This window comes from Lepisosteus oculatus, chromosome 4 (genome assembly GCF_040954835.1).
Source record: "Lepisosteus oculatus isolate fLepOcu1 chromosome 4, fLepOcu1.hap2, whole genome shotgun sequence".
Taxonomy (NCBI): Eukaryota; Metazoa; Chordata; class Actinopteri; order Semionotiformes; family Lepisosteidae; genus Lepisosteus; species Lepisosteus oculatus.
In genome coordinates this window covers 60,268,644-60,284,899 of record NC_090699.1, presented here as the reverse complement: position 1 = coordinate 60,284,899, position 16,256 = coordinate 60,268,644, and the positions used below count along the sequence as shown (strand labels likewise).

Below are 16,256 nucleotides of genomic sequence, written 5' to 3'. Positions count from 1 at the left end.
TATACCCTAGTGTATTATTGCACAGAAAGTATTAGAACTTTAACCATTACTGCTCCATAAGGTGAACATCACACATCTATACACATCTGTACACAGTACACATTTATATAACCTTTTCACCAGCACTTCTAAAAGCAAGTTTGGTTTAGTCTATGAATGCCAGTGCTTTGTTGATTTACTAAAGGTCTGCTCTTTGTGTTGCATTTAAACACAATTTCTATATACTGTTACTCCCTGGACTGTTTTCCACTTAAATAACTTTTGTTATTAAAAATTATATTTTGCATTTTTAGAGCACTTTAATTTATAGGGATTTCTAGCTTTATTGCCTGTAGGAGATGATCACAAAAGTGCAACAGTAGTTTCACAGCAACCCCTTGTAGCGTAGCACATAAGGAATAGCCAGTTATTAATAAAACAGTAACCACTTATCTGTATCTTTAATACTCTCCAACCACTGACTTTCTCATTTATCTGTGCTCAGTCTGATTTTTACAAGATTTTAATAAGTGGTAAAATGATTGTTACAGATTTTGTGTTCAGACGTCATGTTTACAGTATTTTACATTTCTTTTTCATGATACAAAGATTACACACCAGCATTCATTTTAGTTTTGCAACAGATTAAACTCTTAGTGAAACTTTTTCCTCAAGATCTACCACATTTAATCTTACTTTCTCTTTTGAGGTTTTTTTCCAAGCAGGGGACATATGTGCAAAGTGTTCTTGTGCCACTTTGTAGTAACTGGTTTGATGTTCAGGACTGTACTTTACATTATCACTTAATTTCTGATCAACTATACTTGATTTTAATTTTTATTATTTCAAAATGCTTGCTTTGAATTACAATATGATTTCCAGGATTTTTTTTTTAATTGTACTGTAAACAGTATGTGCATGACCAGCTCAACCATACTTAGTCAGATATATTAGCAAACCATGTTGTGCTTTTTTCTGCTATACAAATGAGATGAGTACAAAAAAGATGTCTAAAGAAACAAAGTTCAAAGTAGGTAGCTGTGTCAGCATGCATAGGCTGCGAAGGAACAAGTAAAGGTTTATTCTATGCTGAAAAGAAAACAGACACAATGACTCTTTGTGGTCATTAAAAATCCCAGGGTGTTTTATGAAAAGAGTAGAGATGTTATCCCAGGATCCTGGCCAAATTTCCCATTGGCCTTTACCAATCATGGCCTCCTAATAATCCCCATCTTTAAATTGTCCCCATTACCTGTAAAGCACTTTGAGTGGAGAGTCCAGAAAAGTGCTCTACTGTATAAGTGTAAGCAATTATTATTAATTTACAGCAGTACTACAACTAGTAATACAACCATATCGACTCATTATGATTATAACTATAATTTTATTAATATACAGTAAGAAAAATGTTATTTACTATATGCAGCAGCTTTTGGAAATCTATGAAAATGCTCAAGGATTAAATTATATTGATTAAGAAGTACTGTAAACAACGAAACTGACAGGCCTTCGAAGTACGAGCTACAATAAGTACAAACATAAATTCAAGACATGCTGCTTTAACCAATCCTTGTGTGTTTGAATATTAATCCCATTGGCCGAGATTGTTCTAGTTCTTGCAGTAGATATAATTAGCTCCAGTATTGTAAATCCACAAAAGACACAACAGGGCAGCTCCAGGCTATAGGATCAGTGACACCACTGACAAATACATGGTCATCTGATCTGGTTACCAATGATAGTTTTTAGTAGTGTTTTATTCCTTTTTCACAACAAATACTTCTTTAAGAGGATTGCTGGATACACCCTCCTCAATGTTAGCCTATACCATTAGTGCTTAGCTACACTTCTAAAGAACCACAGTCAAGTAATCTTTGAAGGTCTTAACCCGGCATCTTCTTAAAGAGCTTGTAAAGGTCTTTCACTGATTTAGTTAATCCCATAGTTCTGGTTTGGGTGGAATTGAAGTCAGATAAAAATATAAAGTTGTTCACCCAGATTTACAGTGCTGGATAAACTGACTAGTTTAGGCACCAAAGCAATTATCCTGTGAAATGTGCTGAATGGTACTACGGATTACCTAGATTGTTGGAAGATTTCCCTTCACCACTGATTGGAATGAACTGGAGCACAAACTGTCCAGTATGTTTAAAATGAAGGAAAATCAGGCAATCCGTTTAAAAATACAGCAGGTTCTTAATCATCTTAAAGGATACCTGGAAACTTAAAATTGAGAGTTAACCTTCAAAATTGTTTTTCATACAAAACTCTTCACACGTCTGCCAATTCATTTCATTTTTACTTATTTCATATGTCTCTTTCTTGTCATGTTGCTTAGAACCCTACAGTATATAATACACACCAGTACCACACTTCATTTAAAGTGCTTTCTGTGTAGGCTTCATTTGGCGATTTAGCTATACTGATCCAAAGGAAGGGAGCACTGATGCTGCAATTAGCCGTAAACTTTGGAATGTAGAAATTGTTCAAGCATGTCCCCTTAACATTTTTGAATGGATAGCCTGATTATATTGGACACAGAATAAAGGCTTTGATATTGACAAAATATTACAATTGTATTTGAGATGTCTACATCAGTTTGTTTTTGCTGTCTCTATTCCATTTCTTTTATTAATTTCCCACCTTTTATTTTAATAACATTTTATAGTTTGTACTGTATACTGTGGTTCTTTCAGTTCTTCAAAGTTCTCATAATAGAGCACAGGATTTTAGATATGCATTATAGTTATTGCTTATGTTGCTTCATTGTATATTGTCCTATAATCTAGCTTCTTATATACAGTATATGGTTTGAGACCTTATTATCCCATTTCAATTTAAAACCTATTATTTTAATATCATAATTAGCAGTGAAGTATACATTTAAAACTTGTTTTTTACAGATCATGGATATTTAAAGTCTGCATACTGTACACAAAAACTTTGTCAATTCAAAACATTTGGTCTGTAACTGTAATTGTATTATAAAAGTTCAGCTGTAACATTACAAAATCACAAAAATATTCACATTTGCTTCAGAATCACTTGGCCTTTATTTCACTGTAGTAATAGTTTTGTGTATTCATTGCATCTGGAACCAGGCTCAGCAGTTTTAGTGCCAATATGTGCTTCAGGCTGCAACAGAGATGCTCATACAGTATACTGTATGCAGCCAATATCTATGAAGCCAGCAGAGACAAAGAGACTTGAGGATCTCTTTGATGTTTGTTCAATGCTCAAGAGACCACAGTCCAGTAAACCCATCCCCAGCAAAAGGTGGGCTTATCTTTTCTCTTTGTTGTATTACATTAGCTCATTGGACAGTCCTCCAACATGGTAGAAAAGTACAGTTGTACGTACAGTACATGTACACTTTTTCAAAGCCATTCTGTGCAAGGTGAGCTATACCAGTATTGTCCTGTACAAAATAAACTGCTCAGATGTAGTACTTTGATCATATTAATATCCCTTTAATTATAGTTATCCTGATACATACAACCAACATTTGGATGTGTTTTACAAATTAGGATAATGGAGAAATGGGTTTTTAGAAGGTGTGGTGTAATGAGGAGTAACTACAGTACATATTGGTGCAGAACTATTCAGGAGGAAAAAATGTCATGTGTAGTGGTCACTTAATAAATAGGGGAAATATTATTGCAGATAACATTAAATTGAGAAAACTGAACTACTATAATAGATTTATTTCTGAAAAAAAAATGCTGCATTTTAATGATCACACTTTCCTGGGCTTAGGTTTGCACATAAGGTTGAAGGGACTCCCAGCGGGATCCAAGGAAGCTGAGAAAATTGATTCATGATTAATAAGGCCCAGCAAGGCTGCAGAACATCGTGGACATTCTGTGGATGTCTTGCACTGGTATTCAATGTATGTTGTTCATTTTACTACATGTCAAATATAGTAGCATATATATATAGTATATAGTGATATATATATATAGTGATATGCAATATGTGAATTACATAGTGTTTACAGTATGTTAAAGAATTGGAGTTGAGATGGCCTTGGTCGTTGCTGAGGACAGGAGACGTACTGTACAGTGGTGTGCATCCACCCAAACAGAATGTGATGGTAAACGGATAAGAAAGGTATTCAGATGTCAAAATCAGTTTGTATGCATTTGGCTTTTCTTGCAGTGGATTGGTTAAAATTTGTAGCATTGTTTTGTAATTTGTGGCAATTTTTGCTACTTTGATGTAGTTCACTGTGATGTATTAATTGTATTCTTACGGTATGTTTCTGCAGAATTTAAACTACTCTGTTCATTTAAATAGTCTCGCACTTAGTTGACTAAGTCGATTCACTCCCTCTCTTAAAAGGCAACTGCAATTTACTTACATTCAGTTGATGACATACAATCCAGAGAACATATCTTCTCATTATAATTGTTTGTAGTAGCAGAGATTTCTTTCTGCCTCACAGGGAATTCATTCAGAGAGTGATTTAGGTTGGCAAGAAACATGGGCAAGCTGCCTTCTGTAAAGACCTCAGCTGAACTTTTTATAAATAGTGCTCAGAAGGTGAAGAGCTTAGCCGCAGGATGGAACATGTTCTGTCAACAATTTATAGGTCTTGCTGATGAAATGTCTCCTTTATTTCTTAATTTGTTTTTGTTTTTTAATCTGTTCATGTAAATTAAATTGTGTTGATCATGATAGAAACTTTACAAAAAGGGTGATTTTTGTCATATGAAGTACAATACAATAAGGTAAAGCTTTAAATAAAATAGAAGTGTCTGTGCATCTAAAAGTACTCTTAGCCAAAAAGCCTTAAATAAACACAACGTTTATGTTTATTTGTTGGCCAATGTGAAAGAATTAGATTCAGGTATTAAAAAATGTGAAAAATACTAATGGAGTCAGTCCAACGCATTTCTTTTTACTTATCAATGAGACAGTAGATATAAGGACACAAGATGAGATTATACTGTACTGTATTTTGTAAAGTGCAATAACAGAGGAGTTTCGGGAAGAACTGTACACACTTGCAACAAATGAACAAGGGTTTCCTGAATTGTTCGTATTGCTTTTATGATGTTCTGCTTCTTGGTTGAATTACATGTATCCAACATTTTTTCATTCGGGTTTAGCATGATGATGAATTCAAGAACAATCAAAGATGATCAGATTAAACAAATGAGAATTGATTATGACAAAACTCTTCAAAATAGTTTCAAAAGTAATTTAACTTTTAACCTTTGGTTTAATAAATAACTTTAGAAGTAGTTCAAGTAGGTAGCTGCGTCAGGATGCATATTGTAGGCTGCAAAGGAACAAGTAAAAGGTTTATTCCATTCTGAATAGAGAAGAAAGAAAACACAGCGTTTTGGCTGTGGAGCCTTCTTCAGGTGTATCAAGGCTCCACAGCCGAAACATTGTGTTTCCTTTCTTCTCTTTTCAGCATGGAATAAACCTTTTACTTATAATTTTAGAAGTATGATTCCCTCCTCACATATGAATTTACTACACCACATTATTCTGAGTTAATTCAAGTAGCTACTGTAGCTGCGTCAGATTGCGTAGGTGTAGGACACCAGAAGAAGGCTCTGCAGCCGAAACTTGTTTCTTCTCTTCTCTTTTCAGCATGGAATAAACCTTTACTTATTCTGAGTTAAACTGTTTTCTTGTCCAAACCTAGAGTGAACTAGAATACAGTAATTCAGAGGACCTTATAAATTACATTTCTGATTACTTCCAGCTGAAAATAAAGACAGTTTCCATTAATTGACTGTTTACCACCTAAATCGATCAACTGACAAGACTGATAGACCGTCAAGATGGATAGACACAATGCCTTTAACTGAGATAGTTTCCTTTTTCTAAAATTAAATTGCTCACATTTTTCTTTCACTCATTTGAAGGAGGTGTGAAATACTGAGAGTATGTGATACATTCTAAGTACTGTGCTCTTTTATGAATACCTGTACATGTTCAAATGAGAAAATGTTGATCACTTTGATTGTACACTGACTTTCTCTAAAAGAATGCTTTGAAACATATACATATTTTGTATACTGATACACTTTAGAGAACTCAGACTCACTAGCTGAGAACCTTAACTTGTTGGTCAAACAAGGCACTAAGTAGTAAGGCACTGAGTAAGTATTTGGGTCACATTTGTGGACTACTGAAGAGTAGATTTGTTGTTTTAATTGGTGATTCAGCATGATATCGAAAACTGGTAGAGCATTATCCCAATGTTTTAACTCATAGTCAGTTTCTGAAGAACTGTAATGTGGGTTTAGTGCAATGGGGGAATTGTCAGTTTTGTTATTAGAAACTAAAAACAACTATGGATGCTTATGTTTTCTGGAAATTGGATAATAAAGACAAGGAAGATACACACATGACACACTGAATATCCGTTGTCATTCTGTGGATATAAAACACATCTGATGTCAGCAATTTTCAAAGGTTTTCTTATGACTTAACCAAAATAGTAAGGATCATTTGCTCTTAAATGTTCGCAAAGGAGATGGATTTCACATCTACAGTATACTGGATTGTACTAAATACCTAAGAATTGAATGCATAAACCACTGAGTTTACAAATAATGTATTGTTCATATAATTTAACAGAGATTACTATCATTTGCCCAGAAGAAGAACTTATCAAATATTGCCAGTTATTTTTAAATCAGGTTGCAATTTACAATGCGCAACAAGACCTTTTATGTCCTAATTGAGACAGAGTCGTGATGCATTTAAAGTTGTCTGGAATTTTGATGGATAATCAGAGCAATTTACAGGTAAAGTCTTGGAATGAGTTCAAAAGAAGCTTCTCACATCTGGCAGGGGGCTGCCTTTGAAGTCTGGAGCTGTTATGTTCCTTTTCTGAAACCCAATTATGCTACTTTCAAAAAATCAAAAAAGGCACCCCATTGTGAAAAATAAAAAAAAAATCCTTACTGGGTTACATCTAAGCTTGCAGAAACTTGAAGGCTTCATGCCATTTCTGATTAGTGTTCTGTAGAAGGGGATACTTTCATTAACCACTGTGGTATGGAAAGCTAGTGTAACAATGTGGGTGCCATTTTACAAATCATTAAAATGTCTTGGGCTATATTAGTAAAATTTTACTGCAAAGCAAAATTCTTACCACCTTTTTATCCTAGAAAGGAAACAGCATACAAGATACCTGCAATACGACTTTTTCAAAATGGGTAATAGACTGAATGTGACATAAATGCTTTATGGTAACAGCCTCAATATTTAAAGACTTTAGATATTTTAAATGTTTGCTATGTTAAAGTGTACAGTCTGCTATTATTTTTCACAACACTATTAAAATCTAAATTAAATATACACTAGGAAACTGATGAGATTATTTTGAATACAAGGACAGCATTTGGATTTAATCAACCCTTTTTACAGCAGATAAAACCCAAGGTCATTGAATTAGGTAAGAACAAGATAATTTGCTAATAAGTTAACAACATGGCTGGTAGTTTGTTTAAATGTTCATTTTTTTTTCCTTTCTCTGTGCAGTTTCTCTGGCTTTCCATTTGTTCTGCTTACATTATATTCCCTTGGGCTGATTACTAATACTTCAGAGCATCCTGTATCATGGAACCAAAAACCCTCATAGACTCCTTTGTTCAAGACTAAAAAGATGAATTTCCTTTAATCTGCCTGTATTACCTATCTTCCTTTAAGACTGGGAATTATTCCAGTCACTTTTCTCTGAGCTCTCTCCAGTCATCAGTATCCTCTTTATAACAATGTTGCCAAAATTCATTTTAAATGAGCGAAGACATAGTATAAAAAAAATAAGCAATCAAAATCAGACAATATATTTTACACTGTGTTTAATCGAAACTCTGAAAAACAACCCTGGAAACAGCAGGAATAACACCCTTCAATGTCCACATCAGAGATCATTCCCTTCGGAAAGAATACTCCAATCTGGTAGCCCCTGCCACTCCAAGTGTCCATCATTATTCAGGGTTCGGTGATGTGGACGACGGAGACTTCCGTCCCCGCTGGGTGCTAAATAGAAATGCCCAGTAATTGTACAAATCTTGTCATGTTTGTGAGACCGAAGGTGAAGGACAGTGTTAGATGTTAGCCTTTTGTTATGATAGAGAGGCGCTATGAAAACCCTAAATTAAAAATTAAACGGAGCACATTAGAAACTGCAAATATTAATTCGTTTTAATTAAATTAATTCAACGTGTTGCATTAAAAGTAGCCGCAGGCCGAAGAACACCACGACTGCCTCCATAATATCTGCGTATACAGTATTTATATTGGCGCTGAGAATTCCCAAGACAGCATAAATAGATCTAAAGTGTTCAAATATCTTTACTTTTAGTCATACGAATACAATTCTAATACAAATGCAATGGCTATTGACTGCTTTGGAGGTGGAGTCGAGTATTATACAGTATATTCACAGTATGTTTCACCTTTTCCTGCGGAATCAGTGTAGAATTTTGTTTGCAAACATCTGGGAAAGACTCCAAGAAGATGCTTATTTAGCATCTACATCTGTTGGGACATTCAATGCCTTTGATTTGTGCTGGTTAGTGGTGTGATATCGTTTAGTTTTAGATATCTGTCTTTTTCCAATGCAAGTATCGGATACAGTGTATAATTTTCTTTTTGAACACCAATATTACTGCTTGCGGGTTAAGAATGTGTTCATCAAGTGAACACTTTTCAGGGTGGAGCGTCTTCTATTTGAATGCTTGTAAGATTCTAGTCTTCCTACGTTATATGAAAAGCAGCGATTGAATTGGCACTGTCTTCAGTTCTAATGTTTTTTTATAATAATTGTGCGTAAATACAAAAGGGACATAGTCGGAGAAATCTAGAGTAATTTTTAGAAGTGTGACATTAAAAGGACTAATCTAATAAGGCCCTATATTGTACATCATATGCAAGCGCACGACAACAGGTTCTAGATGAAAATATATCTTTATTTACACGTTTTATCCACTAGGGGGATCTTCAACTCGGAAAATAAAAAAAATAAACACATTTGTAGACGTAATTCAACGATGTATGTAGACATCGTTATTTTAGCAAATTCAATCAACACGTTAAAGTTGATGTCGTATGAAAAGCTCTTTTCGGTCATTTAAAAATCAAGAGACTCAGAGTAAATCCTTCTTTGTGCAGTTTTTTTGCAGCAAGAAGAGCATAAATACCATTTCAATTCGTTTTACAATCTAATTGGACTGCCAACGTTTTGTGCTTTATATGGAATAAGGCATCGCAAGTGATATTTAAAGATGAAGCGTTTTGTGCATAAAAATTAAGATTGCATAAATGTACTGTCACATAAAACAAGTTTGCATTGCACTGGTGAAATGTACTGTTCGGGGTTGCTTGCAGTACTATCGAGCAGCCACCTTGAGTAACCACGTACGTTCATCGACTACTAGTTAGTAACTCATTGAAAGGGGGTGGCAACTTCAGAGCTCACTGTAGGGTGATGGGAGCTTCTGTAGCACTGCCATGTTCGGGGAAGTTTAGAGTTAACGGGAAAAGGTACTCTAACTTTAGCGTCTTTGTGCAAAGGCAGAGGAATATACTGTATGCTGTAGTTAAAGCCTCGTTTAAAAGACCGTGGGAACCATAAATGTGAATATCGGATGGTGGTTTTGTCTTGTACAAAGTTGATCTTTTTTTTTTTTTACGAGTGCGGCCGGCCGGGGGTAAGGGACTCGTTGTGGTCCGGATCATGGAGTTTTTAAGAAGATGACCTGCAGGCAGAGAGGTCCCCTCAAACTTGTCATCTCCGCAGGAGTAGTAAAGCACACCCAAACATTTCGCATGAGCTACCCGTCAGGAACTAAGATCTGCAGCCCAAAGGAAGCTCAGGATGAGAAAACCGAAGATCTGCCGGATGGTTTTGGCTATGTGTTTGGGGTCTTTTGTCCTTGTGATATTCTACTTCCAGTACACCGGTAACGTAAACCAAGGTAAGAATCTTACCTTTAAAAGTATGTACTGTATGTAGCTATATTTAGTAGGTAGTTCTAGAATTCCGTTTTATTAGCTCCTGAAATGTTCTAACATCAGAATTTTAAACAAACGTTTATTGTAGAGATATCCCATTACAGTATATATAAAGAGACCAACCTATTTTGACCACCTCTTTTTTTGGACATTATAGTCCTCCACCAGTCTAGACTAGTTCTGAAATATAATAACTATATGTAGGTCTATGTATTACAATATGGTTATTTCCATTTAATTTAAAAACTCAGTGCAGAAATTCTCTTGAACTTCGGATCTGTCACTTGTGACTGGCTTGCTTAGCGGAAAACGCTTCTGGCTTGTACAGTGCCAGCGGATCCGTCGGCTATCCAACTCACACTGCGAGTTGTGTAGGACATCACCTGAGTTTCTCTCTCTTTTCAATTTCTGATTTTATTAAAATGTTTGAATGCTAGGGTCGTATATTTGATGGCTGTGTGCCGAATTAATGTACTATTTTTACCGTTGGAAGTCTCAGAAGCAAACGTCTGTTCTGAAGGAGAACGCTTGGTGTAATCTTGTTCCGCAAATTACATTTTAATACTGTTCACCTTTTAATGCATTAAGGAACAGTATTTCTGGTAAGAACAGATATGTTTTGAAACAGCCTTTGCTTTCTTCCTGGGTGTATTCTTAACATATAAATGCGGATATGATAAATATCGGATTGATAAAAATATGTAAGATTAATGAACACATCAGGGATTTACGAGGAACGCTATATAAAATACATTTGACAGACGTTGAATTAATGTCATGCGCACACACATGGTCTTCGGGAAAATCCGTGCTTAACATTTAATTAGAGTGTCCGTGTACTAAATAATGTAGAGACAATTTTAATGAATGCTTATCCAAGTTCTTAATTGCTCTGGTCATTCGGTACAGAACTAATCGCTCCTTTCTTGTTCCTCAGTCATACATTACTGGCATTCAGCAGTGGCCTGCCACAACATAATTGATTCCCTGAGAGCTAAACAAGTGAATAAAGTCATTTTGTCTTTATGCTTTAGTACTGTATACGTTCACTGCTGGGAAAACACCCCGTGTGTCACTTGTGAACTTCTGGACATCACAGTAAGGCTGTTGGCTTTTGAGTACTCAGTCTTTTCACAGTCGTCTTCGAGTTCTGGGACAGAGTCCAGTATCCAAATGAGGAAATATTCGGCACTCGTCTCATTCTCAAACCACTGTGAATAACTCTCTGTGTAAACTTTTTTTGTTGTGGCTGAATTTGATTAACACAACAAACACAACAGTGATTAAAAGACATACCTGTACTCTTCTAATTGTACGTGAACAGATTACTTAAAAATTACATGAACATGCTTGTATGCTTTGGGAACAAAGCACCATTCTCAATTGATTAATTAGAGGTAGAAAATATCATCTTTGCCTTGGTTTATGGGTCTACAACACCCTTTTTAAGTTGGACTGAAATACTGCACATTAGCAGTCTTTTAGCAGAACAGCTAAAGCTTTTCAGATGGCATAATTTCCAATTATTCTTCTAGGAACCAAGACTGGACTTTAGGTTTAGAACATACTTTCCAAATAAGATAAATAATTATTTCCATAAAGAAGAAAAAAAGAACTTTCTAAAGCATATTCATCCAGGTTTTTTGTGCAAATAACCTTCATATTTAGGCTAATTGATTTCTTAATTTAACAGTTTAATTAGTGAGATTTTTTTTTTAAAGCCTTTTTATTAGTTTACTGGGACATGAGTATTTACCATTTGGTCCACATGGATGAGTGCATTTTGTGGTTTCTAAGGTATTTAGAAAACAGAGCTCTGTACAGGGGGAGGCATTGCTGCCTCATACAGTAGCTCTGGGTCCATTTCCTGGGGTGCTATCAACAACGACTTTGAATGCCATGTTAGCGAGGGTTAACTCTGGGGTCTCCGGTTTCTACCCAGTGTCCAAAGATGTACTGGTTCTGTAGGTTAATTGGCTTTGGGAAAATTGGCCCTGGTGTGAGTGTGTGCGCGTCTGCGTTTGTATCTGTGTGTTCCCTGCGATGGACTGGAATTCTGTTCAGGGTGTACCCTGCCTTGCACCCATTGCTTGCCGGATAGACTCCGGCTACCTCACAGCCCTGCATTGGATGAAGCAGTGAGAAAATGGATGGTTGAATGGATGGTATTAATACCTCCCTGTGATCAGGATCCCCTGATAGGAGAGGGCTTGGATTAATCACTGTACGTCCCAGCACGCCCTGCAGCGCAGTGTCTGCTGTCACTGTACATTGCACTGGTTTTAGAAATTCTCGTCCAGATGGGGGAATGCTGTTGGTATACTGGTCCTGCAACAGTTATTTGTTTTTGCTTGGAAATCCCCCATCCTGGTGCTGATCGGGCCCTGCCTTGGTCTAACTGTGTGAATGGTCTTCACTAAGTGATGGAACCATTACAGTTAGCACTTTGCCTTAGGATAATACTAATTTATATCTGTGTTTGGGGACACAGCTTTAAAAAAAAGTTTAAACCAATAAAAGTGACTTCAGCAATTAATCAGTTAGATGTTAGATGTTATAAGTTAGATGCATTTGTTTGGAAGAGAAAAGTACGAGAAACACTATGTTACCATCAGCCTGTAAATAGTATAGGCTATTGGGATATTCTTACTGCAGACTAGTTACTATTATAGTTGAGAGGAAGAAATACAACCTTTTTGCTTTTAGTGAGCGAAAGTACTAAATTGCCTTATCTTGTGATGAAGTATTTTAATCTGTAATGTGCTTTTATTGGGTCTTACAATCTAAAGCAAGTCCTTGGTCCTTACTTCCTACTAACATGGCAAATGTTTCTTTTTAGTATCCACAGTCACTAAAACTGTAACAAAAGCATGTAGAAAATGTGAAACCTGAATCATCTGATGTCATTATTTGTATTATAAAAAGTGTGTGATCCCCAGTCAATCACAAATTCTACAGGCTTTCTCTGCTTCATGTAAAGTCCAATTACCAAACGTTTTTACTCCTGTCATAAGGAAAAACATTATTTCTAAATTTAAATCCTAATGGACTGCTTCTCATTAAGGCTATTTCTTCTGCTAAAATCCGTACTGTATTATGTTTTTAATTAAACTAGATCCAGTCGACTGGTCATTATTGTTCAAGAACTATGTTTCTGTCCAGGGAAAATCTTGTCGGAGATATTTCATTACAAGTGTATCAGTTTTTGTAATTGATACTACTTTTGTAAAGTAAGGTTAAGCTGTTTTATGTCTTAAATTTGTAGATAATAATATCACTGTGATCCAAGAGCCACATTGTCATCTTCTCTTGTAGCCACACATGAGACACTTTCAATTCTACTCTGTTCACACAAGTGCACAAAACAGAAGGACGTTCCTTTGTTGTCATTTCATGGTATAAAAAATAGGGGTTTGGTAGCTCAGTAAGTAAATGGCATTTGTGGTTTGTCACAAAGCTCTTAAAGGATTTCTGTAAATGTAAAATATGTTGTTATATCACAGTGTTCATATGAACTTAACTGTTTAAGCATTAAAAAAAAAAACCTGCAGGTCTTTCATCCCTGTATCTCAGGGGACCCTAAAGAATCTGATCCTACACCACAGACACAATGGTAGCATTGAAATCTGAAGTAAATATTTAACAATTAAATTACCGTGAGAGGTTTTGTTTATTATGTGCTATCAGAGTTAATATTTTTTGGCTATTCCTTAGAAAGCATACACCCCAGCTTTGGTTCGGCTTGATCATTGCTGCTTCAGAATGTGGTAATTCAGCTGAAGGGAGCATCACATTTCCTTCATTAAGATGGTTTTAATTATTTGTACTTGATGTTGAACTAGATATGGAACAACGCATTTAATCCCAATGGAAACATGTGCACCATATAGGGCTGTACATGTTACCTTTATCTCATCTTTAGGAGCATGCATTAAAAGGCTGGGATTTGAATGATTTTCTTTATAATATAATTGCCAGTATACTGTAGCCTCTCCATTAATCAATAATGGATTAACATAGCTCACAGGTTCTGTGAGCTGTGCCTGCTGTATCTTTTACTCAAGTTCCATCAATGGGACAAGTTTTCCATTGTCAGTTTGGACATGGCTGTAGCGATCAGATTTCTATAATTAAGAAATTTAATTCTTCAATGCAGTTAGGATTGGGATTTTTATCTGGTATTAAAGTATAAAGTAAGTTTATTACAGGCTGGTTCCTGCAAAGGAAGACTTTTGGCATGGAATGGAAGATATGTTTCTGGTAAGGCCAGGAGGCTTTAAGAGTTGCTTTCATTGTTTTAATATTGATATTCTTTAACAAAGGCCTGGCTGCTGTTTTAGGTCTTGGGAACCCTCAACTGACTGTCAGTGCTTGGGGCTAACCTCAATATGTCTGAACAATGTGGGGATCTTTGTTAAACAAAGGTAGGAGGCATGCAAGTTAAATAGAGACCACATGATCTCATTAAGTATTTAAATCCAATTGTATACAACTCCCCTGTGAGGGTTACATCAGCCTAAATCTCAACAACGTTGACAGGGAGGATATGATGACATCAGAGCTTTTCCTGGTTGAGTGTTCACACATAATATGCATGCATTGTGCTTGCTGAGTGCTTTTTTGCTCTAACTGCTCATAATGGAATTCAGCTGTACCCTTGAGGAAGAAATAATATTAATCTTAGCCCCTTTGTTTTCCAACATTGTTTTCATGAATACTTAAGGCATTTAATTACATCTCATCATAGGTAAAGTAGACAGTTTTGGTTACACTTTAGGTTACAATCAGAAAGTCATGTTAGACAGCTAATCAGAGTAAATTTCAATCCTCGATCTGTAGTTTTTAGAAGAGACTGTGATGGTTAGAAATAAACATTTTTGTTTATTTATTTTTAAATACCCATTCTGTCAGCACATTAAAAATGTTGTTTATTGGGGTTCCAAAAGTGGTCTGGAACTGTCAAACCATAATCACAATTCACATACTGCAGTTTTAGTGTACACTGCAGTATGTGAATTGTGATTATGGTGTAAACTGCAGTGCTGAAAGAAAAAATTCCAATAATTTTTTTGCTTCCATGAAAGGATTTAAAAGGTTGCTTGTATCCACCGTGAAGCAGATTTGCTTCTGAGTCTCTTGTGTAGGGCTTCCATATGAAAAGTGGTTTAAATCTGAGATGTGACATGTTCACATCAAGCTGACATCGAGGGTAGGGTGTTTTCATACCTTCTTTGCCTGGACATGCTAGAAGATGCCTGTGGGTCTCATTGGGTTAGAGCTGGCATTTTACAGCTTTTTCAGCAATCTGGTAATGTTAGGCATTGCTGATAAAACTGACTGACCAGTGCACAGTGCTTGATAACTTGATTAATCAGGAAATAATGTATCTGGGTTGATCTAGCTAACTAGAAATCCTGGGCCAAGTCTAAACTTCTTCCATGTCATTTTGCACATCTCTGCCTAAGACAATGCAGAAATTAATAAAATTGTTTCTTTTCTTAGTTTCCCAATCATCCTAAATGTACCAGTCTTCAAGACTGTACATTGTGAGAAGACTAATATAAAATTGGTTTTCATTAAAGTGTTACAATTGTATTTTGTAGAGTCCTTACATGTAGACTGGAAGAATTGCTCTTGTACAAATAATCAAACATAATTATATGCTGCATAAGCATTTTCTGTATGACAATAGGCGTACAGTATATGGATATTAAAGCATTAATCAATTTTCTATAGAGCAACTCTATATCTTTGCTTCAGGAAATTCAGTGATTGAAACTGGTTATCCAGACATGATGGATTACATCTGATTTAAAAGAGCCAAAGCCAGGGGCAAGGATAAACATCATAAACATTTTTAATGTTTAAATGTTACCAAGTGTTTAGACAGAAAAATGGAAGAGGAGAGGATCCTAACAAGATCCGCAAGAGAGAGTAGAGTGAAAAAACAAAAAACAAATTATCATAGGACCAGGTAATTAGGTGCTTATGCCTAAATACTATTTATATAAATAGTAATATACTAATACTAAATTAATAGTATTAAGAACAAATTGCACAGAAATAGGACCTCGTATTGCATAAGCATGTGATTATGATGTAATTGGAATACAGAAGTATCAATAATGAAGAAAAATGGTAAACAATACAATGTGTGGATATACCTCATGTGAAAGACATACTGTAGGTGGAGTTTAGCAATATACAGTACATCAAAAATAACAACAAAGTTAACCTAGATAGCTCTTGTGTTGTGCTTTCTCTCTATCTCCACGCTTGATGTCCTTATT

At 35.6% G+C, this 16,256-nt stretch overlaps 1 protein-coding gene across 1 annotated transcript in view; it reads left to right on the top strand.

Annotated features, from left to right (window-relative positions):
- Window positions 1–9,405: 9,405 nt before the first annotated feature.
- Window positions 9,406–16,256, top strand: part of si:ch211-236h17.3 (carbohydrate sulfotransferase 11) — a 42,015-nt gene continuing 35,164 nt past the window's right edge. The window contains exon 1 of the mRNA XM_015348316.2: window positions 9,406–9,929. Within this exon, the coding sequence (XP_015203802.2) occupies window positions 9,830–9,929 (100 nt within the window). The 5' untranslated portion in view covers window positions 9,406–9,829. The remainder of the gene's footprint in view (window positions 9,930–16,256) is intronic.